Consider the following 27525-nt stretch of genomic DNA (forward strand, 5'->3'; position numbering starts at 1 on the left):
AGACGCAACAGATGGAAACTAATCAAGAAGAGAACCAACCTAGAACTAAGGAAAAAATTCCTGGTAGTGAGAACAATTAATCAGTGGAAACGGTTTTTTTCATTCAAAAGTTTTGGGTGCTCCAACACTCAAAATTTTTAAGATTTAAGAAGAGATTGGACAACCAGAATTGGGTCTCCTGCTTGAGCAGGGGGTTGGACTAGAAGATCTTCAAGGTCCCTTCCAACTCTGTTATTCTCTTATTCTGTGAAAACCGCCACTCTATGAAACGTAGAACAAATTCTCAGAGTCCCGGGAGTCAATAATTCTCTGCCGATTGAAAAACCCTTCTGAGACACATGATGGGCAGTGTTAGCCTTCCCGTTATAGAATGCCCTTCAAACGATATTTTTTTCAATGGAAAGAGAAACTGGTTTGCGGTTGGAAATATCAAGGAGTGGGCTGGATTGGAACTTTTTCTCTTGACATTTTCTTCTCCCAGATTGGTCCTTACGCATTTCGATTTTATAAAGTCGATTCTCCAGTTTCAAACTCTTCTTCAAATGTAGCTATCCCAGCTTAAGACAAGATGCTTCTTTGGGAAGTTGAGTTACTGTCTTCTAAACAACAACAACAACTCCTCCTCCTCCTCCTCCTCCTCCTCCTCCTCCTCCTCCTCCTCCTCCTCCTCCTCCTCCTCCTCCTCCTCCTGCCTTCTAGCTATTCCATTCTGTAAACCCCACTCCCTTCTAGCACTGATGATGTTACTAAGTTGGGTCATGAAAGGTCTGCAAGAAAACAGGCAAGCTCAGAGAGCACCAAGGACCACACAATCCTCCCCTTCCTCCTCCTCCTTCTCCCTTCTAGTTCTGATAATGCTACCTAGTTGGATAGTTAAAAGTCTGACAGCAAACTACCAAGCTCAGGGAGCACAAAGGACCTCATAAGCCCCTTTATTTTATTTATTATTTATTTATTGGTTCGATTTATATGCCGCCCTTCTCCGGAGACTCAGTTCAGCTTACAATGCGTTAAGCAATAGCCTTCATACTTTTGTATATACCTGCTTAGTAGGGCTTTCGCGCCTCCCCACCGCAAGCGGTGTTCTTTTTTATACAAAGTTAGTTTATTGCCCCCACAATCCGGGTCCTCATTTTACCTACCTCGAAAGGATGGAAGGCTGAGTCAACCTTGAGTCTGGTGAGATTTGAACTTGCAGTAATTGCAGGCAGCTGTTGCTACTTAACAGCACTTTAGTCTGCTGCGCCACTCTTCTTCTGCTTCTCCTCCACCCCTCCACCTCCTCCTCCTCACTGTGTTAATCCCATCTCTCTCTCCTTCTTCTAACTCCCACCACACAAACATAATTTTTTTACCCATGAGAAGGCGATGGATTTCTTTTCTAGGCTCCTGAACTTTTCTTCAAGATGTAAAAATATGTTTTTCCTCAAGGAGAAGGTGCACAATCCACTTTCCCACTTCTGGAGCTATTTATTAAACTTCAGCCCGGTTTCCCTCCCACCGATTGACATTCTCTTCCACAAATTTCCTTGCCGGGGGTGTTGGTCCGTGGCAAAAAAAAACGCGTTCCAAAAGCTCCGTTGAAAAGTACCTTAGCAACATTAAAAGAAAAAAGAAAGAAAGAAAGAAAAGAACCGTCCCTAATTATTCCTCACTCCCTTTCCATCTTCCTTTTTTTTTTTTTTTTTTTTTGAATCAATTAGCCGAGGAAAAATGTCAAGGCCATTTATAGAATGGAGAGCCTTAAAGTTTGCAGTGGGAACACTTCTGTGCTAGCGTTTTTTTTGTGTGTGTGTGTGGGTCCGTGTGAGCGTGTAAAGAGAGTCGCACAGAATCAAAAACTCCTGCATGACTCAACCACTGATCTGCCAGGGAAACTGCCTCCCACCCAGCTAATACCCAGCAAGCTAAACAACTGGAGAGCAGGTACCTACGTGAACAATTCAGGCAGAAAGGGTACCCACAAGCATCGAGGACAAGATCCCTGTGCAATAGAAGAGAATAGAATAGAATTCTTTACTGGCCAAGTGTGATTGGACACACAAGGAATTTGTCTTTGATGCATACGCTCTCAGTGTACATAAAAGAAAAGATACGTTCGTCAAGAATCATAAGGTACAACACTTAATGACAGTCATAGGGAACAAATAAGCAATCAGGAAACAATCAATATCAATTTAAATCGTAAGGATGCAAGCAACAAAATTAGTCATACAGTCATAAGTGGAAGGAGATGGGTGGTGGGAACGATGAGAAGATTAATAATAGTGCAGACTCAGTGAATAGTTTGACAGTGTTGAGGGAATTATTTGTTTAAGCAGAGTGATGGCGTTGGGGAAAAAACTGTCCTTGTGTCTAGTTGTTCTGGTGTGCAGTGCTCTATAAGCGTCGTTTTGAGGGTAGGAGTTGAAAGAGTTTATGTCCAGGGTGCATGGGGAGTAGGGGAGAGAAAGTGGAAAAAAAGTGTTTTGATCCAGTTCCCAATTCCGACAAGCCCTTTGTAGTTAGCGAAACGTTCCCTTTCTTAGGAGTGCCAGCATCTGCGTTTTCACAGCAGGCTACGAAGTCTGTAAGTCAGTGGTGAAATCCAAAATATTTTACTACCGGTTCTGTGGGCGTGGCTTAGTGGGCATGGTGTGGCTTGGTGGGCGTGGCTTGGTGGGCATGGCAGGGGAAGGATACTGCAAAATCTCCATTCCCACCCCACTCCAGGGGGAAGGATATTGCAAAATTTCCATTCCCTCCCCACTCCTGGGAAAAGGATATTGCAAAATCTCCATTCCCTCCCCACTCCTGGGGGAAGGATATTGCAAAATCCCCATTCCCACCTCACTCCTGGGGGAAGGATATTGCAAAATCCCCATTCCCTCCCCACTCCCGGGGGAAGGATATTGCAAAATCTCCAGTCCCTCCCCACTCCAGGGGAAGGATATTTTTTTTTTACTACTGGTTCTGTGGGCATTGCTTGGTGGGCGTGATGTAGCTTGGTGGGCATAGTTTGGTGGGCATGGCAGGGGAAGTATACTGCAAAATCTCTATTCCCACTCCACTCCTGGGGAAAGGATATTGCAAAATCTCCATTCCCTCCCCACTCTTGGGGGAAGGATATTGCAAAATCTCCAATCCCTCCCCACTCCTGGGGGAAGGATATTGCAAAATCTCCATTCCCACCCCACTCTGGGACCAGCTGGGGATGGTATTTGCCGGTTCTCCAAACTATTCAAAATTTTCGCTACCGGTTCTCCGAACTGCTCAAAATTTCCTCTATCAGTTCTCTAGAACCTGTCAGAACCTGCTGGATTTCACCCCTGCTCTTAAGTCCTGTGGAAAGTGATGCTCGCTCCCTTTCCCCCTGAACACCAGGATTCTCTCTCTCTTTCTTTTCTTTTTTTTCTTTTTTTTGATTTGATTTATATGCCACCCTTCTCCGGAGACTCAGGGCGGCTTACAATGTGCTAAGCAATAGCCTTCATCCTTTTTGTATATTTTTACAAAGTCAGTTTATTGCCCCCACAAACTGGGTCCTCAATTTACCTACCTTAGAAAGGATGGAAGGCTGAGTCAACCTTGAGCCTGGGGAGATTCGAACCTGCAGTAATTGCAGGCAGCTGGTCTTAATAACAGGGTGCTTTAGACCACTGTACTACCAAGGCTTTGAATCCCACCACTTGTGTGCTCGCTTTCTTCCAACAGCAGACACACACACACACACACACACACACACACACACACACACACACAAGCTCAGGAGGCGGTGCAGATTCCAAGAAGTATTCTGATAATTTCCAGACAGGATTTGGAAGTGCAGGCTATTAGTGATGGACCGGCAGGGAGATGAATAGTTGTCTCCCACACCTATTCATCTCCATCCTCTGTCTTTTATCCCCAGAGCTAGGGTGGGGCTTCGTTAGCAGCGTTGGCTCTTCCGTCCCAAGGACCGGCCCATAGATTTCCACTGCTCTCCTCTCCTCTGCCTTGGACCAGCAAAATTTTGCAGGAGGCTGTCCAGGCCAAAACTGGATTGCGCCAGAGCTGTATGCGCCCCCTCTCCTACCCCATTTTGGCTGCCAGAGGGACCACAGGCTGGTCCTTTGCTATTTCCAGGGGGCCAGATTTAAACACCTCTGCAAGCCTCGAGTTTGACACCTCTGTTATAACAAGAACGGTTGCTGGAAATGGGTATGTCTAGTTTAATGAAAAGAAGGACTAGGGGTGAGATGATAGCAGCCTTCCAATATCTCAGGGGCTGCCCCAAAGAAGAGGGAGTCAAGTAATTCTCCAAAGTACCTGAAGGCAGGACAAGAAGCAATGGGTGGAATCAAGGAGAGAAGCAACTTAGAACTAAGGAGGAATTTCCTGACAGTGAGAACAATTAATCAGTGGAACAACTTGCCTCCAGAAGTTGTGGGTGCATCACTGGAGGTTTTTAAGAAGAGATTGGACAACCATTTGTCTGAAATGGTACGGGGTCTCGTGTTTGAGCAGGCGGTTGGACTAGAAGACCTCTAAAGTCCCTCCCAGCTGTAGTATTCTGTTAGATGTGTTCCGTTAGATCTGTTAAACTCCAGGCAGATAGCAGGAGTCGAAAATGACCCGAAGGCACAAACCTTCTCAATTGATTCTTTTAAATACACAGAGCCATTTTTCTTTTGTCCTTTTAAGTTATCCAGGGATCTTTCCTTCCTCAAATCCTGAAAATAGCTTTTCCTTTTCAGAAAAGCTTAATTCAATTTTACAGAGGGGAAAGGTTTTTTTTTTTTAAAAAAAAAAAAGTGGCAAAGAAAGATATCCAGGTAGTTAATGGAGCAAGGAGTCACAGGTAATGAATGATAACTCAACAGAAGAGAGCGAAACAGAGCAAGGGGTCAGTCTACCTCAATGATATGAAACATAAAATCCCTTTATGGGGCCTTCAAATGCACAGGAGCAATTCTGCCTGGCCACGCTTGAGAACTTAACTATCCTCCTCCTGATAAATCAACAAGACGGAATGAGTTCAACAGGCTGTAATGGAGTTGGGTGACTCCTCTAACACAGCGAGGACGGAGGGTTTGCTGAGTGAGAATAGAGCTGGAAGCGACCTTGGAGGTCTTCGAGTCCAGTGGTTGCCAACTGGTGGTCTGTGGACCACTGGTGGTCCGCGAGATAATGTTGGTGGTCCGCAGAAAAATTATTTGCCGTTTGTATGTTGCACTAAATCGGGTCCTCAAACTACGGTCCCTGTGACAGATACGTGCAATGAATGTGTCAGCACTTCAACCTGCATTTACTCTAGTGCTGGCATAAGAAGGAGAAGAGGGGGCAGCTGGCAAGAGGACACTTGACTTCTCACCTACTTATTTTCCCTGAAGATAATATCCCCTAGGAGAAGAGATGGGAGGGGGGACATTCCTGGGAGCTGAAGTAGTAGATATGGGGAGAGTGATTTGGGAAGAGGGCCAATGAGACACAGAGAATTGGGGAACGGAAAGGGAAGGTTTTGGGGTCAGGAAGTCAGTGTTGGCTACGCCACAATCGGGGACAGGTTGTCGTGCTTAATAAAATGAAAGATTTCTTCAAAGACTATTTGTTTGGAAATGCAATTTATTTTATTTGAGACGATATTGAAACCTGACAGAATGTTTGTATTGCTGCAGAGAGTTTCCCCCTTCAGGGACTTTTTCTGTGGGTTGGAGGATGGCAGAAATTCTGATTAGGGGTCTGCTTCGGCCTCCTGGTTTGGGGCTTTGGGCGAAGGCTGGAGGGAAGTGCCACTGGTGGCAAAGAACCAGAAGACCTTGTTCCAGTGGGACTGCACCATGGTCTGGAACTGGCTGACCATCTCAGCCCGCTGAGCCTCCAGGCGCCGGTACCTGGCCTTGCACTCCTGCAAGTCTTCCCTCTGCTTGGAAAGCCTAAACTCGTAGTCCTCAGTGAGGTGCTTCTGCTGAGCCTTCTTCTCGGTCAGATCCAATTTGAACTGAGACAACTGTTTTGCCAACTCTTTCTCGTGGTGGCTGCTTAGCTCCAACAACTGCTTCCTGTTGGGGACCTAAGAAGCCCGGGTGGGGAGGCGAGGAGTCTCTGGGAGGGGAGGGGTGAGTAGAGACTGGCAAGGCGCCCCTCGACGTGAATGACATCAAGTTGGCCACGCCCATCCAGCCACATGACCATCTAGCAATGCCCACCCAGCCGGTCATTAGGTAGATCATATTAGTGGTCCATGGGATTTAAAATTATGAATTTAGTGGTCTCTGAGGTCCAAAAGATGGGTGACCCGTGTTCTGGTTGAGCCGCGGTGACGTAGTGGTTAAAATGCAGTACTGCAGACTACTTGTGTTGTCTGCCAGCAGGTTAGCAGTTCGATTCTCACCAGGCTCAAGATTGACTCAGTCTTCCATCCTTCTGAGGTGGGCAAAATGAGGAGCCAGATGGTCGGGGGCAATAGGCTGACTCTGTAAAACTGCTTAGAGAGGCTGTAAAGCATATATGAAGCGGTATATAAGTCTAAGGGCTATTGCTAGTCCGACCCCCTGCAGAGGACGCTAGACCAGTGATGGCAAACCTCTTCAGCACCGAGTGCCCAAACTGAAACCCACGTTCATGTCTGTCTGCCGGAAACCCAAAAACCAGCTGGCTGGGATGCTTGCAAACACTGGCCAGCTGGGCTTCGGGTTTCCAGAACACGCATGCGTGCCAGCCAGCTTGTCTTTGCGTGCGCCAGAGCACCAGCTGGCCGGCGTACGTATACCTGTTTTTTGGTCGTTTTCTGGGCCATTTTCAGGCAGTTTTTCAGGCTGTTTTTCGAGCCACTTTTCAGACCATTTTCCGGGCTGTTTTCAGGTAATTTTTCGGGTCCAAAAAAGATGTTGAGACTCTAGAAAGAGTGCAGAGAAGAGCAACGAAGATGATTAGGGGACTGGAGGCCAAAACATACAATGAACAGTTGCTGGAATTGGGTATGTCTAGTTTAATGAAAAGAAGGACTAGGGGAAACATGATAGCAGTCTTCCAATATCTCAGGGGCTGCCACAAAGAAGAGGGAGTCAAGCTATTCTCCAAAGCACCTGAAGGCTAGACAAGAAGCAATGGAAGGAAACTAATCAAGGAGAGAAGCAACCTAGGACTAAGAAGAAATTTCCTGACAGTTAGAACAATTAACCAGTGGAACGACTTGTCTCCAGAAGGTGTGAATACTCCTGTTATGGCTCCGCCCTCCGAGCCTATCTTATCAGAGGGAGAAGGCTCCGAACATGAAGGAGAGGAGTCGGCCAGGCCTCCCTCTCCAGGCCCCTCCTCTCTGGCACTGCCTCAGGTGCCGGCCGAGGAAGAGGAGATTAGCCAGGAGCCAGGTGTCTCCGATGATAGCGATGGAGGCGATCTGTCGTTCCTGGATCCACGCCAACGAAGGCATGATAAACGGTTGCAGCAGTTGAGGAGGCGTGCCAGGGATTAGGCTGAGTCACTGGACCACACCCCAGAGACTATATAAGAGAGTGTGGTGGCCATTTAAGACTCTGTGACGGACAAAAACTAACTCTGGCTAGTCACCTTGAACAACGCCTAAATCTTGTTTTGAACTGGACTATTTGCAAACTGTGTGTATTTCTGTTTATATGGTAAAGGGATACTCCCGTTTATTGAAGTAAAAGCACTTGGCAGTTGGAGCTCGTGTTGCTGCCAAGTTTTTGATAACAAACTGTGCGTGCCAAGTGCTTCCTTTAACCCTCGGCTGGCTGTGTGTGTGTGTGTGTGTGTGTGGAGACGGGGACAGAACAACTCTAACACTGGAAGTTTTTAAGAAGAGGTTGGATAACCATTTGTCTGAAGTGGTGTAGGGTTTCCTGCCTAAGCAGGGGGTTGGACTAGAAGATCTCCAAGGTCCCTTCAAATTTTTGTTCCAATCTGTTCCGTTCAAATGGGGAAAACATCTATTTTTCCCACACCTCACTCCCAAATGACACCGTTCTTCATAATTCACTATCAGGGACGAGATGGATAATGCCAGAATTCCTGCGATGCTGACAATTTTAATTTTTCTGTTCACTGAGATATGCTACAGTTGTGTGTTTGTTCAGTGTGCCGATAGATGAAACCTGTTCCACGTATAAGCCCTGGAAAGGAAGATGAAAGCAAGGAAGGAGTGACGCGAGACAAGAAGAAAGGAGTAAAATAAACACCAGACGAGTAATTTCTGACTAGTAATTTCTTTTTCCCCCTTCTAAAATAATAAAAGACCACATCCATAGACAGAGAAATTCAATAGATTGAACCGAGCGTTTGTGTAGTGATTATAAGGAGGTTGGAAAAGTGAATTGCTTTGCTTTCTAAGCGAGGAAGATTAAAAAAAAAAATGGAGAGAAGAGTAGAAGGCAGCTGAAATATTTTAAAAGACCTAAGGAGATGAAATTGTGGTGAATTCATGTAATTGGCACGACAACATAGTGCAGATAAGCCACAATTCACAATCACAATTGAACCCAAACTTTTCTTTGCTAAGCAAAACAGTTGTGAATAGAAGGGAAGGGAGAGAGGAGAAGATGGAATGGAATGAAAGGGAATAGAATACAGAATAGAATAGACAGAAAATGTAGGATAGATGATAGATTGATGATGATGATGATGATGATGATGATGATGATGATGATGATGATGAATGGAGGCAGGGAATGCTGCGGATCCCATCCCTGAGGGAGATACACCTGGTGGGACCTTCTCCGTGGGGGCTCCCTCTCTCTGGAACATTATTCCCCCAGAGATTAGAATGACCCCCCCCCTCTAATAATCTTCCAGAAGACACCGAAGACCTGGTTGGGCCTGGGGAACCCAGAGTGGGATGAAGCCCCATTCAATGGCTTGTGTGATCTGCTGTCACTGGGGGGTGGGGGGGGGTGACAAGTGAGTGGGGGGGGTGATTTTGTTAGATTGTACTATATTAATTTATTTGATTCTTTTTTATTAGTTTTATTGTTTTAAATGTGGTTTTATACTCTGTAAGCCGCCTTGAGTTGCCATGGGGGAATAGGCGGCAATATAAATTCAATAAATAAGTAAATAAATGATAGACAGACAGACAGACAGATATGTTAGGTAGGTAGGTAGGTAAGTAAGTAGGGGAGAGAGAGACTGTAGATAGATGATAGATATAGATAGATAGATACTGTAGAGATAGATAGATAGATAGATAGATAGATAGATAATACTGTAGATAGATATAGATAAATTATAGATAGATAGATGATAGATGATAGAACACTCTCTACATGGGGCTCCCCTTGAGGTGCACTCGGAGGCTCCAACTGGCGCAGAGTGCGGCCGCGCGGGTGGTGATGGGAGCGACATGGAGTTCCCATGTAACACCTCTCCTGCGCGAGCTGCACTGGCTCCCGGTGGTCTTCCGGGTGTGCTTCAAGGTTCTGGTTATCACCTTTAAAGCGCTCCATGGCTTAGGACCTGGTTATTTACGGGACCGCCTGCTACCACCAATACCCTCCCACCAGCCAGTACGCTCCCATAGAGAGGGGCTCCTCCGGGTGCCGTCGGCCAAACAATGTCGGCTGTCGGCCCCTAGGGGGAGAGCCTTCTCTGTGGGGGCACCTACGATCTGGAACGAGCTCCCCCGGAGATACATAGGATCCCGGATCTGCGCACCTTCCGCCGCACGCTTAAGACTTTTCTATTTTATCAAGCTGGCCTGGCCTAAATCTTCCCCCCTTTTTAAATGTGGAAATTTTAAATTTTTAAATTTTAAATTCGTCTTATTTATAGGGGCATGGGTAAGGCGTTTTAAATTGGGGAGCCATTTTGGATTTAATTCTGTTTTAAACGTATTTTAATGTTTATATTGTATGTTTTTTAATTTTGGCTGTTCACCGCCCTGAGTCCTTCGGGAGAGGGGGCGGTATAAAAATCAAATAAATAAATAAATAAATAAATAAATAAATAGATAGATAGATAGATAGATAGATAGATAGATAGATGATAAGATAGATACTGTAGATAGATAAATTATAGATAGATGATAGATACCGTAGATAGATATAGATAGATAGATATAGATAGATAGATACTGTAGATAGATAGATAGAGATAGATACTGTAGATAGATGATTATAGATACTGTAGATAGATAGATAAATTATAGATAGATGATAGATACTGTAGATAGATAGATAGATAGATATAGATAGATAGATACTGTAGATAGATAAATTGAGATAGATAGATAGATAGATAGATAGATAGAGAGAGAGAGAGAGAGAGAGAGAGAGAGATAGATAGATAGATAGATAGATAGATAGATAGATAGATAGATAGATAGATAGATAGATAGATGATAGATAGATAGATAGATATTGTAGATAGATAAATAGATAGGAAGGAAGGAAGAACAGAAGGAAGGAAGGAAGGAAGGAAGGAAGGAAGGAAGGAAGGAAGGAAGAAAGCCGGGATAGATAGATGATAGATGGGTGATAGAGAAGGTAAGATTGAGAGACAGACAAATAAGGTAGGATAGGTGGATGATAGATGGATGATAGGCATTCTCCCTCCCCCCCACTCCCTAAACAGCTAATGCTAGTTGCAAGTTTCTCTATCATCAGCGAAAAGACCCCGACTAGATCATAGAAATCTTGCAGGAAAGGAAATCAGATTCTCTCTCCATTCCTGAGTTTTGGATGCGTCAGCTGGATTTGGGAAATCTTTCAGTGGCTGGGTTTCTTGCATTCCTTTTTTTGCACCAAAGAGAAGTCAATGTCTCAGAGTTATGTGGGGGTTTTTTTGGGGGGGGGGGATAATCCCCCCTCTTTCTTTCAGTTCCAGGCAGGTGGTGAAAGGCTCTGAAGGGAAAGACCCTTCCTTAGGACCTCAGACTTAAAGCTCTTCTCTGCCCAGTCTGGGGGGCGGGGATTGCAGATCCGCCAGTTGTGGACCTGGGATGAGGGTGGAAACATTTCAAACGGATTTTACATGGCAGTTCGTTCCTCCGCTCCACGGTGTTAGGATATGGTTTGAGCCTAACAGTTGTCCAGGCAATATAAGTGTACTGTAACTTTAATCTGTAAATGTATTATGTGACTTTAAAGGTTTTCTTGCTGATTCATTATAATGCTGAGTCATGCTGTAATTAGGTAATGACTGGTTGTGAGAGTATTTAAGCAAGGTATTGTAACTATTCAGTTTGATGATGATGAGATGATGAAGCTGATATGATATGCTACCAGAGTATGATATGCTATCATTGAGAGGAGTTGCTATCTGCTAATCATCGTTTGATGGATCTGCTACCATCGTGGTTTGTGAACCAGAGTGAGTTTGTTATTCTAACCAACTACTGTTTGTGTGGAAGATATCTGTAACTACTGGACTGATTTAACTGGCAAAGACTTGGAATTTGTTTAAAGACTATGAGACTGTTTTTCTACTGTAAAGTAAGCTTTTGATAAACCAGTTTGCATAACTCTTATTCATCGCTCTCAGCAACGTTTCCTTGTGCATTTACTCTGCTGGTTGGTAACACAACAACAATATCCTTTGTGACGGGTTAAAACCCCGCAGGCCCTTTGCTTGGAAGCCTGGGAGAAGACAGCCCTGATTAGTAGAAGGTGGAGGGGGAAAGGGATCTACTATGTTTTCCATCTACACACCCCAGGTGACTGACTCCTGACCTTCAGTAGGTATGGCTTAAGGCAGACAGTGACCTCCTCCTCTCCTCCACCTCCTCCTCTTCTTTTCCTCCTCCTCTTCCTCTTCTCCTTCTTCTCTTCACCACCACCTCCTCCACCTCCTCCTCTCGTCTCCTCCACCTCCTCCTCCTTCTCTACTCGTCCTCCTCTCTCCCTCCTCTCCTCCTTCTCCTCCTCCTCCTCTTCCTCCTCTTCACCTCCTCCTCCTCCTCTCTTCCTCCTCCTCCTCCTCCTCCTCTTCCTCCTTTTGCACCTACTCCTCCTCTCCTCCTCCTCTTCTCTTCCTCCTCCTTCTCTTCACCACCACCTCCTCCACCTCCTCCTCCTCTTCTCGTCCTCTTCCCCCTCCTCTTCCTCCTCTTCTCCTTCTTCTCTTCCTCCTCTTCCTTCTCCTTCTCTTCACCTCCACCTCCTCCTCTCCTCCTCTTCCTCCTTTTGCACCTCCTCCTTCTCTCCTCTCCTCCTCCTCCTCCTTCTGTCCTTCTCCTTCTCGCCTCCTCCTCCTCCTCTTTGCCACCTCCTCCTCCTTCTCTTCTCGTCCTCTTCTTCCTCCTCCTCCTCTTCTTTCCCCTCCTCCTCTTCTCCTCCTCCTCCTTCTCTTCACCACCACCTCCTCCACCTCCTCCTCTCGTCTCCTCCTCCACCTCCTCCTCCTTCTCTACTCGTCCTCCTCTCTCCCTCCTCTCCTCCTTCTTCTCTTCCTCCTCTTCCTCCTCCTTCTCTTCACCTCCACCTCTTCCTCCTCCTCCTTTTCCTCCTTTTGCACCTACTCCTCTCCTCCTCCTCTTCTCTTCCTCCTCCTTCTCTTCACCACCACCTCCTCCACCTCCTCCTCGTCCTCCTCTTCCCCCTCCTCTTCCTCCTCTTCTCCTTCTTCTCTTCCTCCTCTTCCTTCTCCTTCTCTTCACCTCCACCTCCTCCTCTCCTCCTCTTCCTCCTTTTGCACCTCCTCCTTCTCTCCTCCTCTCCTCCTCCTGCTTCTGTCCTTCTCCTTCTCTCCTCCTCCTCCTCCTCCTCTTTGCCACCTCCTCCTCCTTCTCTACTCGTCCTCCTCTCTCCCTCCTCTCCTCCTTCTTCTCTTCCTCCTCTTCCTCCTCCTTCTCTTCACCTCCACCTCTTCCTCCTCCTCCTCTTCCTCCTTTTGCACCTACTCCTCCTCTCCTCCTCCTCTTCTCTTCCTCCTCTTCCCCCTCCTCTTCCTCCTCTTCTTCTTCTCTTCCTCCTCTTCCTTCTCCTTCTCTTCACCTCCACCTCCTCCTCTCCTCCTCTTCCTCCTTTTGCACCTACTCCTCCTCTCCTCCTCCTTCTTCTCTTCCTCCTCTTCCTTCTCCTTCTCTTCACCTCCACCTCCTCCTCTCCTCCTCTTCCTCCTTTTGCACCTACTCCTCCTCTCCTCCTCCTCTTCTCTTCTCTTCCTCCTCTTCCTCCTCCTTCTCTTCACCTCCACCTCTTCCTCCTCCTCCTCTTCCTCCTTTTGCACCTCCTCCTTCTCTCCTCCTCCTCTTCTCTTCCTCCTCCTTCTCTTCACCACCACCTCCTCCACCTCCTCCTCCTCTTCTCGTCCTCCTCTTCTCTTCCTCCTCTTCCTTCTCCTTCTCTTCACCTCCACCTCCTCCTCTCCTCCTCTTCCTCCTTTTGCACCTCCTCCTTCTCTCCTCCTCTCCTCCTCCTCCTTCTGTCCTTCTCCTCCTTCTTCTCTCCTCCTCCTCCTTTTTGCCACCTCCTCCTCCTTGGCAACTGGTTCACAACAGTTGCAGTGCCCTGGGGTCATGTGATCCTCTTTTGTGACCTTCTGACCAGCAAAATCAATGGGAAAGCCTGTTTCACTTAACAACCATGTTCAGTTAACCACTCTGACAAGAAAGGCCACATACCATGGGGTCAAATTCGCTTAACAAATGTCTCGCTTAAGAACAAAAGCGTTGGGCTCTATTGTGGTCGTAAGCCGAGGACCACCTGCATTTTTAATATTCATAGGTCAGGATGTACCTATTTTAGTAGCAATACCGACGGCTTCTGTGTGCATTTTTGTTTTCATGTGCCTTTAGGCATTGCACATTAATAATAATAAGTATAACAACCACCATTTATTACCTTGATGTGTGACTGTTGGGGATACTTAGCTGAGGAAGGAGACCCACTCAATCCTCGTTATCTGCAGGGGTTACATTTTTCAAACTCCCCACGGAAACCACAATAAAATTGTGGTTATTGAAGCATTGATCTAGTGAGAACACGTGAAGTATTATCGGAACGGGCATGGAGATTTATTAACACAACCAAGATGGCAAGAAGAAGAAGGAGGAGGAAGAGGAGGAGGAGGAGGAGGAGAAGGAGAAGAAGAAGAAAAGAAGAGGAAGAGGAAGAGGAAGAGGAAGAAGAGGAGGAGGAGGAGGAGGAGGAGGAGGAGAAGGAAAAGAAGAAGAAGAAGAAGAAGAAGAAGAAGAAGAAGAAGAAGAAGAAGAAGAAGAAGAAGAAGAAGAAGAAGAAGAAGAGGAGGAGGAGGAGGAGGAGGAGGAGGAGGAGGAGGAGGAGTAGGAGGAGGAGGAGTTGTTTTCCTTGGTATAGCTTGTGTTGGCCCCGGGAAGTAAGGCTGGTGTTGTTCCAGACTCAGCATGACCGCCTATCGGCTGCGTTAAAATAAACGCTTGTTCAGAAATGGGTTACTCCTTTGATAGAAATAAACCTGTGGAAATAGAATGTGGGAAGAGGGAGGATTGATGGAAGAGAAGATTCGTAACTCAGGATTCAACTGTTGGGGTGCTTTTGTTGTTTTCTTGCAGACGTTTCAGTACCCGACTAGGGAATATCATCAGTGTTGGCAACAACCTCATCAAGGAACCACCAAGACCTTTCCCATCAACTCTTGACAGGGGTAGTCACTAATGTAAATAAAAATATAAATACAAACTCCACTCCCTTCTAGCACTGATGATGTCCCCTAGTTGGGTCATGAAATGTCTGCAAGAAAACAACTAAGTTCAGAGAGCACCGAGGACCCCACAGTCCTCTAGCCCCTTCTCCTTCTCCTCCCCCTCCCTCCCCCTCCTCCTCGTCCTTTCCACAAACCCCACTCCCTTCTGGCACTGATGATGTTACCAAGTTGGGTCATGAAACGTCTGTAAGAAAATCAGCCAGAGAGCACCAAGGACCCCACAGTCCTCCTCCTCCTCCTGCTGTCAGCGTTTCAACGCTGGCATAGAGAGACCAGAGGAGAGCGAGAGATAAACTCTGAAACTTTTGCCTGCTAAATCCCTTTGAAGCCCGGTTGTCGTGGAAATGAGGGGAGGGGGCACATTCCTGGGAAATGACGAGGAACAGAAGTCTGAAGAATGACTTGGAAGACAGCCAATGAGAAGCAGAGATTTGGGGATCGGAAAGGGAGGGATTGGGAGGCAAAAGGTCAGTCTTGTCCGCTAGAGTCATGATCCGGTGGCTGAGCTCAATTAAAGAAAGATTTCCTTAAAGATTGGCAGTTTGGAAATTCATTTAATTTTGAGATAGCACCGCAGTCTGACACCTGCTCCTGCTCCTCCTCCTCTTCCTTCTCTTCCACCTCCACCTCCTCCTCCTTTCCACAAATCCCACTCCCTTCTAGCTCTGATGATGTTACCAAGTTGGGTCATGAAACGTCTGTAAGAAAATCAGCCAGAGAGCACCAAGGACCCCACAGTCCTCCTCCTCCTCCTGCTCCTGCTCCTCTTCTTTCTCTTCTACCTCCACCTCCTCCTTCTTTCCACAAATCCCACTCCCTTCTAGCACTGATGATGTTACCAAGTTGGGTCGTGAAACGTCTGTAAGAAAATCAGCCAGAGAGCACCAAGGACCCCACAGTGAGAACTGAGTTTACTCACTTTGCTGTCGCTCTCCCAAATTGTTGTTGCTGACGATATTTACCCAAGTTTACTCATTTTCCTCCTGTTCTCAGATCGGAGGGACTTCTTCTTTCAGAGGGACATTGAGTTGGGAAAGTTCACGAGTCTGGGAACGTGATGGAGGTGTTGGCAGCGGGATCCAGGCTCTGTAGGTCACTTTCTCTTAGGTGTCTCTCCCTCACAAGATTGTTGTGTGGGAAAGAAGTGGAAGGACTGTTCCGGACGTGGTCTGGAGTTCTTAGAGGAAAAGACAGGATGCAATTTTAGCAAGACTGAATCAGTGATATTTCAGGCCAGGGGCTGTTTTATTTATTTATTTACTTTGAATGCCAATTATCCACCATCTCCCTCTTTGTATACTGGAGACGTTTTTACATCGATTAAGATATCAAGCTAAGTCCCAAAGGTGCTTTTTTCAAGAGGCAACTGGACTTTCTGTTTTTTCTTTGAAGGCGTTTCGCTTCTCATTTAAGGAGCTTCTTCAGCTCTGACGGGATGGTGGTGAGTGGAAGGATTGATATTCCTTGCAGACAGCTGGTTATTTGCATCCTTTTAGAGGGTCCTTGAGGCCTCTTGGAGGTTTATCTGTGTTCTCAGGATCTGTTGTGGCCCACCAGCGGCTTGCATGGATCGTGGCTGATCCCGACGAAGAGGAGGCTGGTGTGGTGTCGCGCCAGCAGCCTGCGCAGCCGGTGCTCGCGTCGGACAACGAGGAGGCTGAAGAGGATGTGGTGCCAGAGGCAGAGACTCAGCCAGGGCCTTCAGAACCTCCAGAGGCTCCTTCAAGTGAAGAGAGTGAAGTGGAGGAGCCTCTCCTCAATGCACGAGCACGCAGGGCTGCCAAAAGGCAGGAGTGGCTCCTCAGGAGGAGGAGGTCTCCTCGAGAGTAAGGTTTGAGGATAATTGGCCACTCCCTTAGCCTATTTAAGTCGCACACAGTTAGTAATTTCTTGCTGGAAACAACGTGTAATTATTAAAGAGCAGTTTGGATAGTGAGTGTCTTATCGTATCTTGTTTTCTGGGCTGGTTGCCAACCTTTGCCGGACTTTGTTTATTCTTGGTACGTAATAACTTTGATAAGGACCGTTGGTGTGTGTCACAATTTATTTATTTATTTATTAATCAAATTTCTATACCGCCCTACTCCCGAAGGACTCAGGGCAGTGAACAGCCAAGATAAAATACAGATAATACAAATATTAAAAAATCCCTTAAAATTATTAAATATTTTGGCCGAAACACAGATTAAAACACCCAATTTATAAAATCAAACGAATTAAAAATTTAAAAGAGGAGAGTTAGGCCAGGCCAGCCTGCTGAAATAAAAAAGTTTTGAGAGCACGACGAAACGTGCGCAGGTCCGGGATCCTCTGTATCTCTGGGGGGAGCTCGTTCCAGATGGTAGGTGCCCCCACAGAGAAGGCTCTCCCCCTGGGGGCCGCCAGTCGACACTGTTTGGCCGACGGCACCCTGAGAAGCCCCTCTCTATGGGAGCGTACTGGTCAGTGAGAGGCTATTGGTAGCAGAAGGCGGTCTCATAAATACCCCGGTCCGATGCCATGGAGCGCTCTAAAGGTGGTAACCAAAACCTTGAAGCACACCTGGAAGACCACCGGGAGCCAGTGCAGCTCGCGCAGGAGGGGGTCACATGGGAGCGCCACGTCGCTCCCATAACCACCTGCGCGGACGCATTCTCGACCAGCTGGAGCCTCCGGGTGCTCCTCAAGGGGAGCCCCATGTATAGAGCATTGCAGTAGTCGAGGCATGAAGTAACGGGAGCATGAGTGACCGTATTTAATGAGTCCCGATCCAGAAAGGATCACAATCCTTGGGAATCCGGAACTGGGGCAGAACAGGATCACCTGAGTGGTGCAAATGGGTGTGGAAGCTTCTTGGAACTGATGAAAGGACTGTGTTGTAGTCACACCCGTTTGCACCACCCAAGTGATCCTGAAACACAGATAAAACTTCAGGTGGCCTCAATGACTCTCTAAAAAGGATGCAAATGACCAGCTGTCTGCAAGGAGTATCAATCCTTCCATTCCCCTCCATCCAGTCAGAGCTGAAGAAGCTCCTTGGAGGAGAAGCGAAATGTCTTCAAAGAAGAAACAGAAAGTCCAATTGTCTCTTGGAAAAAAAAGCACCTTTGGGACAACTGTGACCTGAAGGATGGAGAATCTCCATAGACAAATCAAGCTAAGATTTGCTTTCAAAGCTCCAGGAACCAAATTGTAATGATTAAGATCAAATCAGGGGAATAATGAGAACATAGACAGGTGTACCTAAATGTCTACAGTAATCTACCTCATGGCGCATCTGATTAAAATGGTCACATTTTACTTGCAATCCTCGACTTACAACCATGCATTTAGTGACCGTTCAAAGTTTCATCGGCACGGAAAAAAATGACTTCTGACTTTTTTTTTTTTCCACATTTAACAACCATTGCAGCATTCCCATGCTCACATGATCAATATCATAGTGGCTCAGCAGACAGATAGCATTGTGATTAACACCAGCTGTCTGAAATTACTGTAAGTTCGAATCTCACCAGGCTCAAGGTTGACTCAGCCTTCCATCCTTTCTAAGGTAGGTAAAATGAGGACCCAGTTTATGGGGGCAATAAGCTGACTTTGTATAAATATACAAAAGGATGAAGGCTATTGCTTAACGCATTGTAAGCCGCCCTGAGTCTCCGGAGAAGGGCGGCATATAAATCAAATTAAAAAAAAAAATCAATATTCAGATGCTTGGCAACCGACTCACTGTTATGACGGTTGCAGCAACCAACAGGGAAACCGGCTTCACTTTACAACTGCGTGAATAACTGAACAACCCCAGTGATTCACTTAACAGCAGTGGCAAGAAAGGTCATAAAACGGGGCAAAACTCGCTGAACAGATGTCTCACTTAGCAACAGACATTTTGGGGCTCCGTTACAGTCGTTAAGTCGTATTGGGTGGTGCGGTAGCCTAGAGGTAGAGCTCTCGCCTCACAATCAGGAGGCTGTGAGTTCAATCCTAAATAGAGGCAGATATTTCTCTCTTTGGGCACAACGAGAATATATCTGCTGAACAAAACTCCGTACTGGCGACAGGAAAGGCATCCGGCCATTAAACACTCAGCTCCGTTCAGCTGCCCTGACTCCACCCCGATGCAAGGGATTATAGGGTCATTAAAAGACCAAAAAAAAAATATGTTATAGTCGTACGTTGAGGATCACCTGCATTAATTAATTAATTAATTAATTTTGAATGCAAATTATGCACTGTCTCCCTCTCTGTAGACCGGAGAGGTATTAACATTGATTAAGATATCAAGCTAGGATTTGCTTTTTAAAGCTTCAGGAACCAAATCGTTAACGGGGAAGATGAAATAAAGGAAATAATGAGAACATCGACAGGCCTACCTAAATATCTCAAGTAATTTGCCTCCAGGCAGCTCTGATTAAAACGGTCCCAGTTTGCAGTACTTTTAAATACATCAATAAGGGAGAAACATGTTTCCTTTTTTTTCCTTCTTCTTCTTCTTTTACGTTTCACTTGTTCAACATCGCGGTGGGACCAATTTCTCTGGAACCAGAGCTCACTTTTTCATTTTTTAAATTTACTCTGCCAGCTTTCCCAAGGATTACCGGATAAATTTTGGTGGGGGAGAGGGGCAATTTTGTGGAATTATCAGAATGACGGAAGCAGTGGTGGGATTCAGAATTTTTTTACTACCGGTTCTGTGGGCGTGGCTTGGTGGGCGTGGCCAGGGGATATGATAGGCAGCAATTGGCCTCCTGCACCTCCCTGGGAGCAAAAATGGGCCACAGGGGAGATGGGACACGCCACCCCCCCCGGGCCCCGTTTTGGGCCTAGGAGGCATCCCTGAAGTCTCCTGGGAGTGAAAATGGGCCGCGGGGGAGCGTGCCGCTCCCGCCCATGCCCATTTTGGGCCTAGGAGGTTACCCTGCAGTTACCTGGGAGCCAAAATGGGGTGTGTGGGGACTCCTGGAAGGGGTGGGGCGGGAAGGGGCGGGGCAGCCAGCAATTTAACTACCAGTTCACACGAACCGGCTGAATCCCACCACTGGATGGAAAGGATCGTTCTTTGGAACGGGAATTTCTGAGGGGAGTAAAAATAAAAAAATGATTTAAGAACTCAGTAAGTACATCAGGAAAAAAAATCGATTTAATCAATCAATAATCAAATCCGAGCGATACAGTTCCAGGAGGCCGAAACCCTGATTTTCACCATTCTCCCTTCCTCTGCTTTTAACACCGATAAATAAAAGAGACAGAAAAGGACATCTTTTGTTCTCGAGAAAATACTGGATTTGTCCTCTTTGTTTCCTGTGACAAAGGCCAAGGGGATATTTTTGCTCGTCTCGGCTCCAACAGCAATTTTCACTTCAGCCAGATGTTTTCACATGCCGTAATAGAAGCCCAAAGTCTTCTTCCCCAGAGGAGACCCTGTTATTCCCACCTGCCAGGAGAAGGTGAAGAAGAAAAGGGAAGGAAAGCGTTAGAGCAAAAGTTGACTCCCTTAAAAAGGAAAGATCTTGAAAAGGGCTTCCAGTAAGAACTGTGGCTTCCCAAGTCCTCTACATAGGTGATTCCCAGTCCAATAACTCACTGCAGAGGGGAAGGACAGAGTAGCAGAATAACAGAGTTGGAAGGGACCTTGGAGGTCTTCTAGTCCAACCCCCAGCTCAAGCAGAAAACCTTATAAACATTCCAAACAAGTGATTCTCCAATTTCTTCTTAAAGATTTCCAGTGTTGGAGCACTCACAACTTCTGGAGGCAAGTTGTTCCACTGGTTTATTGTTCTCACTGTAAGGAAGTTTCTCCTTAGTTCTAGGTTGCTTCTCTCCTTGATTAGTTTCCATCCATTGCTTCTTGTTTTGCCTTCTGGTGGTTTGGAGAATAGGTTGAACCCCCTCTTGTTTGTGGCAGCCCCTTAAATATTGGAATACTCCTATCTTGTCGCCTTTGATCTTTCTTTTCACTAGACTAGACATACCCAGTACTTGAAGTCTTATCTTCAGTCAGTCAGTCAGTCTTCCTCCCTTCACTCAAGTTTAACCTTTATCCATCCATCCATCCATCCATCCATCCATCCATCCATCCATCCAATACTTCCTTCCTCCTTCCCTCCTTCCCTCCATTCCTTCTCTGCCCATTGCCAGCAGTTTGATCCTGACTGACTCAAGGTTGACTCAGCCTTCCATCCTTCTGAGGTGGGTAAAATAAGGACACAGATTATTGGGGGCAAGATGCTGACTCTGTAAACTTTAGACAGGGCTATAAAGCACTGTAAAGTGGTATATAAGTCTAAGTGCTATTGCTATTCCTTCCTTCCTTTTCCTTCCTTCCTTCCTTCCTTCCTTCCTTCCTTCCTTCCTTCCCTCCCTCACTTATTTCCTTCCTTCCTTCTCTCCCTTCCTCTCACATATTTCCTTCTTTTCTTCCTTCCTTCCTTCCTTCCTTCCTTCCTTCCTTCCTTCCCTCCCTCCCTCCCTCCCTCTCACTTATTTCCTTCCTTCCTTCCTTTCTTCCTTCCTTCCTTCCTTCCTTCCTTCCTTCCTTCCTTCCTTCCTTCCTTCCTTCTTTCCTTCCTTTCTTTCTTTCTTTCTTCCTTCCTTCCTTCCTTCCTTCCTGGTTTTGGAGTCTTGTGTGCATTCTTGGGCCAGTGTTGGTTGGCCAGTGTTAGATGAGATGGGCCAGAGGTCTAATCCAGCAGGACATTGCTTATATTAAGTTCTCTCCTGTAATATGTCAGATGTCATCAGCTAAAAAAAATGTGCGATTGTATGAACTTCTTGAAAACTCGATTAAGCTGATAAGAGGGGCTTAACCTTTGTTTTTTGTTTATAAGTGGAACATCTCTTTATTTTACTTGTGGAAACCAAAACAAGGTGTATCATCCAAATACTAAAAAGACCCAACCTCACGTAGTTGCCAGTCACAGACAGTGATGGCCAGTTGGTGTAATGGAGCACAGAAGTACAAGATGTAGCTACTGCAGCTAAGATGGTTCTAGGACCGTGATGGTGAATCTATGGCACGTATGCCACAGGTGGCATGCGTAGCCATATTGGTGGGCACACGAGCTCAGCGTGGTGGGACCAGAAGTTGGCAAACGGGCCATTTCTAGCCTCCCGGAGAGCGGGAAAGGCTGTTTTTGCCCTCCCCAGGCTCCTAGAAAGGCTCTGGAGGCTGGGGAGAGCAAAAAAAAAAAAAACAGGACTTCCGGTCCCAGCAGAAGTTGGCAAATGGGCCATTTCCGGCCTCCGGAGGGCCTCCAGGAGGGTGGGGAAGGCCATTTTCACCCTCCCCAGGCTCCTAGAAAGGCTCTGGAGGCTGGGGAGAGAGAAAACCGTGCCATCGTGTGCCAGGAGCAGGGAGGGAGGGAGAGGGGGTGGCCGTACGTGCATGCGCGGGGGCGGAGCGCATAGAAATATGGGTGTAGGCACGCATGCACGCGGCCCCCCACTCCTGGCACAAGATGGCAAAAAGGTTAGCCATCACTGTGCTAGGACAACTCGCCGCCCTCACTCATCACGGCCAACTCGCTGCAGGATAATTTAACACCGTATTAATTGTTCCATTCAGTTACTTTTATTATTGGTGACCATGTTGGAGTCGAAATTATTATTTTTTTATATTAATTATTTTTTTATTTTTTTAAACAAACATTTAATGTATCAGTCATTCCTTCCGTGTGACGTCTTGGTGTTATCTCCAATCATTCTTCTTTTTGTTATTTCTTCTGTCTTCATTCTCACCCAATCAATTACAACAATTCATCACTAACAAAATATTCTAATTATATCATTTTCATACATAACTATTAATCAGGGGTGGGTTCTAACTTTTTTTGCTACCGGTTCTGTGGGCGTGGCTTATTTTTTGGGTGTGGCTTGGAGGTTATGTGACTAGGTGGGCGTGGCTAGCTGGTCAGAGTCATTTCTGGAAGGTCCTCGCACTTACGACCAGTCCTCGCACTTACGACCCGACTCATTTGTTTGCTTTTAACACTGATCAGCTGTAGGGCGGCCCTTTGAAGCCCCAGGGCAAGAGTTTAAACAGTTTTTTTCCCTCTTGTCATCAGCTGGGACTCAGGAGGCAGCAATAGATTGGGGGTGGGACCAAATAAAAGGTAAGAATAACGTGGGTGGGGGAGTGGGGGGGTGGGAGGGCGGTGGGGGAGAACCGGTTTGGTGATGTCATATCGTCACCTCTACCGTCTCGGCCGAACCGGACCGAACCGGGAGGAACCCACCACTGCTATTAATTTACTTATTTGTATCTCTTTTCTAACCAATAGTAGAGTTGATTCCCTATCTTAAAGTATTCTGAATCTTCTCTTTCTTTAATCATCATAGTCAATCTATTCATTTCTGCACAACCTAATTTTTTTTTAAATTACTTCTCCTTCCAAAGGTATTTTCTCTGCTTTCCAATGTTGTGTATAAACAATCCTTGCAGCTGTTATTACATGTGTAATCAAATAAATATTTTATTTGCTATTTTTTTCTGGCAGGATACCGAGTAGAAATACTTCTGGTTTTTAAATCAATATATTGTTGTATCATTTCTTCCAGCCATATCTGAGGAGTCGAAATTATTGTAGCTCTATGCATTTCTGGATTGAATTTCTTTATTGTATTATGTTTGGCCACGGTTCCGTTGAAATTAATTTAACTTTTCCATTTGTTGAATTGTGTCCTGTGATGTGTGTTGGCCAGGGCAAGATGGCATTGGTGAGTTGTCTCATTCCAAACTAATATGGCAATATTTATTGAATTTGTCATTCACTGGCTTTCTTTAGACGAGAAGATCCCATAAACACGTTTTTCTAGTTCTTTCCTATTTCTCTCTGTTTTCTGAGGTTCTCTCTGCCGATTTCACATTTTTCCTCCCTTGTTTGTTATAATTTTGAAAGGAAGCCTATCTCCAGAAGTGTCCAAAGAAGATGTCTTATGGATCCATTGATGGCGGTGGGTTTGGTAGCAGAAATACCTTTGGAGGACCATCAAGGCAAGGATATCAACCTTTAGGTAAGTTGAACCCCATGCGTTATTTTTTGTTCCTCCCTGAATTTTTTTTCTTTATAGTCATAACTTGTCAGGGTTCCTTAGGATGCTCTAATTAAATCATGAGTCTTGAGCCAAGCTTCAAAAGAAATCCAGTTATTTATTAGGAGCTTCATGTCGGCACATTCCCAATTGAAGCCAGCTCTGATCCTCCATAATTTACACTCCAATTAGGACCCTGTTCCCCCCCACCCCCAGGTGTGTCATCGATCACATTCGCCAACGGAGCAATTTTGCGGGTTGTAGATATCACTCCCCTCGGCTGCTGTAGGTTACCCTGGGATACAGCCTTGAGAGAGATAAGTGTGGAATATGCATCTGTCTTCGGCTGCTGTGCCATTTTGCCGGTTTCCCATCCCCCCTGGCCTATGGCAACTTTGGCCAGGGATACTTTGTGAGTTGACATAACTATTGTTTTAAAGGGTAATAGAACTCAGACGTATCCAAGTACAAAAAAGGTGTTGAGACTTTGGAAAAAGTGCAGAGAAGAGCAACTAAGACGATTAAAAGGCTGGAGACTGAAACATATGAAGAACGGTTGCAAGAATTGAGTATTCCCTTCTGGTGCTTTGGAAAATAGGTTGACCTCTTCTTTGTGGCAGCCCCTCAAAGACTGGAAGACTGCTACTCTGTCACCCCTAGTCCTTCTTTTCATTAAACTAGACATACCCAATTGCAGCAACCGTTCTTGATATGTTTTACCCTCCAGTCCCCTAATCATCTTTATTGCTCTTCTCTGCACTCTTTCCAGAGTCTCAACATTTTTTTTTAAATATATATTGTGATGACCAGAACTGGATGAAGCATTCCAAGTGTGGTTTTACTAAGGCTTTGCAAAGCGGTACTAGACCTTCGTGTGATTTTGATCCTATCCCTGTATTAATGCAGCCTAAGATTGCTTCTTTTGCGGAAATCCACAAAGGTGTTTTTGGATACAACTCGGGCTTGTAACTAGTCCATATTCTCGATGATGATTGTGATGATGATGATGATGATGATGATGATGATGATATCCGTTCAGTCACGTCCGACTCTTGGCAATTCCATGGGCCAGGTCTCTCCACATCTTCCCTTCTTGCACTGCTTCTTTGAGTTTTTCTATTCAATGGCTCAAGGTGTCAGCTTTGATGGTGTCCAGCAATTATGGTGTCCATCATGTTGTCCCAAAGGTGCTTTTTTCAAGAGGCAACTGGACTGCTTGCATCCTTTTAGAGAGTCATTGAGGCCACTTGGAGGTTTATCTCTGTCTTATGTCCCTCTGTGTCCAGGTAGCCTCAATGACTCGCTAAAAGAATGCAAATGTCCAGCTGTCTGCAAGGAGTATAAATCCTTCCATTCCTCCACCATCCAGTCAGAGCTGAAGAAGCTTCTTGGATGAGAAGTAAAACCACTTCAAATTAAAACCAGAAAGTCCAGTTGCCTCTTGAAGAAAGCACCTTGGGACAGCCATGACCTGGATGACTGGGAATCTCCATAGATATGTCCATCACGTTCTTTGGCAGTCTGGTTTCCTTTTAGCACTAACTCTTCCCAACATAATTGCTTACTCCAATTTCTTTGTGTGACATGGCCAAAAGAAGCGAGACACAGTTTCATGAATTTTCCTTGCTGCTGTTATGCATTCCAGCACTTCATTGTTGGTCTCCTTTACCGTCCAAGGAATTTGCAGGAACCTTCTCCAGCATCACAGCTCAAACGAGTCAATTTTTTAAATTTCCAACTTTCACAACCCTAGTTAGCTACAGAAAACACAGAGAGAGAGCAGACTAATTTATATTTGGTTGCCAGGCTGATGCAGGGGGTGAAATGTAAAATTTGTTACTACTGGTTCTGTGGGTGTGGCTTGGTGGGGGGGGTGTAATGTGACTGGGTGGGCGTGGCCAACTTTAGAAAAAAAAAACCTTTTCAAAGCATTTTTTCTAATGCTTTGAAAAGCCTCTGCCGATCAGGCAACTCAGCTGGGATTGTCAGAGACTTTTCAAAGCATTTTTTTTACCACCTCTTCGGCCAAGAGGTTGCAGAAAAAAAATGCTTTGAAAAGCCTTTGATGATCCCAGCTGAGCCGCACGATCATCAGAGGCTTTTTTTTTTACTTTTAAAAGCATTTTTTCGTCGGAAGAGGTGGTAGAAAAAATGCTTTTAAAAGTAACAAAAAAAGCCTCTGATTATCCTGCGGCTCAGCTGGGCATGGAGGGGAGGGCTGCAGGGATTTTTGCTACCAGTTCTCCAAACCACCCACCGCCATCGCTACCGGATCGGGTGATCCTGTCCGAACTGGGAGCATTTCACCTCTGGGCTGATGTTCTTACTTTTCCATATTCAGCTCTTGTTCATTACTGCTGTGCGACCCAGTGCAATCCGACGTTTTCTTTCTGGGCTGCATTTACCACTTTGAGTGATCTACGATCACTAGGAAAGTGAATGAAACAATTTTTAAAATTCACGTCAACCTTGACTTTGTTGTATATATATCCATGCCGCTCAAATTTCAGGTCACGTCCTTCTAACTCCAAGACTTTCTCAGCGTTGTCTACCCCTTTTCATCCAAACCAAATCGCAAGCCACAAAGTATAATTTCAAACCAGGAAGATACAATCCTCCTCTTTTCTTCGCATCTTGTGACACTTTATTTTTAACTTGTGGGGTCCCCACCCCCAATACACAAATTTAGATCTGTCCTTCTGCCACTGCTTAAATGGTGCATCGCTTGTCAGGAATAGAATAGAATAGAATAGAATAGAATAGAATAGAATAGAATAGAATAGAATAGAATAGAATAGAATAGAATAGAATAGAATAGAATCAGGAGTAGAATAGAATAGAATAGAATAGAATAGAATAGAATGGAATGGAATGGAGTGGAGTGGAGTGGAGTGGAGTGGAGTGGAGTGGAGTGGAGTGGAGTGGAGTGGAGTGGAGTGGAGTGGAGTAGAGTAGAGTAGAGTAGAGTAGAGTAGAGTAGAGTAGAGTAGAGTAGAGTAGAGTAGAGTAGAGTAGAGAAGAGTAGAATCAGGAATAGAATAGAATAGAGTGGAGTGGAGTGGAGTGGAGTGGAGTGGAGTGGAGTGGAGTGGAGTGGAGTGGAGTGGAGTGGAGTAGAATCAGGAATAGAATAGAATAGAATAGAATAGAATAGAATAGAATAGAATAGAATAGAATAGAATAAGGAATAGAGTAGAGTAGAGTAGAGTAGAGTAGAGTAGAGTAGAGTAGAGTAGAATAGAATAGAATAGAATAGAATAGAATAGAATAGAATAGAATAGAATAGAATAGAATAGAATAGATTTTTTATTGGCCAAGTGTGATTGGACACACAAGGAATTTGTCTTTGGTGCATACGCTCTCAGTGTACATAAAAGAAAAGATACATTTGTCAAGAATCATAAGGTACAACGCTTAATGATAGACATAGGGAACAAATAAGCAATCAGGAAACAATATCAATATAAATCGTAAGGATACCAGCAACAAAATTACAGTCATACAGTCATAAGTGGGAGGAGATGGGTGGTGGGAATGATGGGAAGATTAATAGCAGTGCAGACTTAGTAAATAGTTTGACAGTGTTGAGGGAATTATTTGTTTAGCAGAGTGATGGCATTTGGGGAAAAAAATGTTCTTGTGTCTAGTTGTTCTGGTGTGCAGTGCCCTATAGCCTCGTTTTGAGGGTAGGAGTTGAAACAGTTTATCTCCAGGATGCGAGGGGGTCTGTCAATATTTTCACAGCCCTCTTTTTGATTCGTGTAGTATACAGGTCCTCCATGGTATTCTCTCTTTCTTTGTTTTCTGAGTCCATCAGACTGAAGTGACACACAGATACGCTTGTAAGGTTCCCGGAATGTCACTGACAGTGTTGGAAAATGTCACTCAGGGAAGTCACCGGAAGGAACTTTAAAAAAAAAA

The 27525-nt window shown here is 45.4% G+C and overlaps 1 protein-coding gene across 6 annotated transcripts in view; it reads left to right on the forward strand.

Moving 5' to 3' along the window:
* The window catches only part of TSNARE1 (t-SNARE domain containing 1), a 296160-nt gene that overhangs the window by 65161 nt on the left and 203474 nt on the right, over positions 1-27525 (forward strand). For 3 of the 6 annotated variants that reach the window (XM_070941966.1, XM_070941968.1, XM_070941967.1), the window contains exon 3: positions 23463-23586. In XM_070941966.1, coding sequence (XP_070798067.1) covers positions 23502-23586 — 85 coding nt within the window. In that variant the 5' untranslated portion in view covers positions 23463-23501. The remainder of the gene's footprint in view (positions 1-23462; positions 23587-27525) is intronic. The other 3 variants (XM_070941969.1, XM_070941965.1, XM_070941970.1) reach the window with 2 other exon arrangements.

Source organism: Pituophis catenifer, unplaced genomic scaffold (genome assembly GCF_029215685.1).
Source record: "Pituophis catenifer annectens isolate HBS135680 unplaced genomic scaffold, rPitCat1.0.hap2 SCAF_3, whole genome shotgun sequence".
In the NCBI taxonomy this organism is placed as follows: Eukaryota; Metazoa; Chordata; class Lepidosauria; order Squamata; family Colubridae; genus Pituophis; species Pituophis catenifer.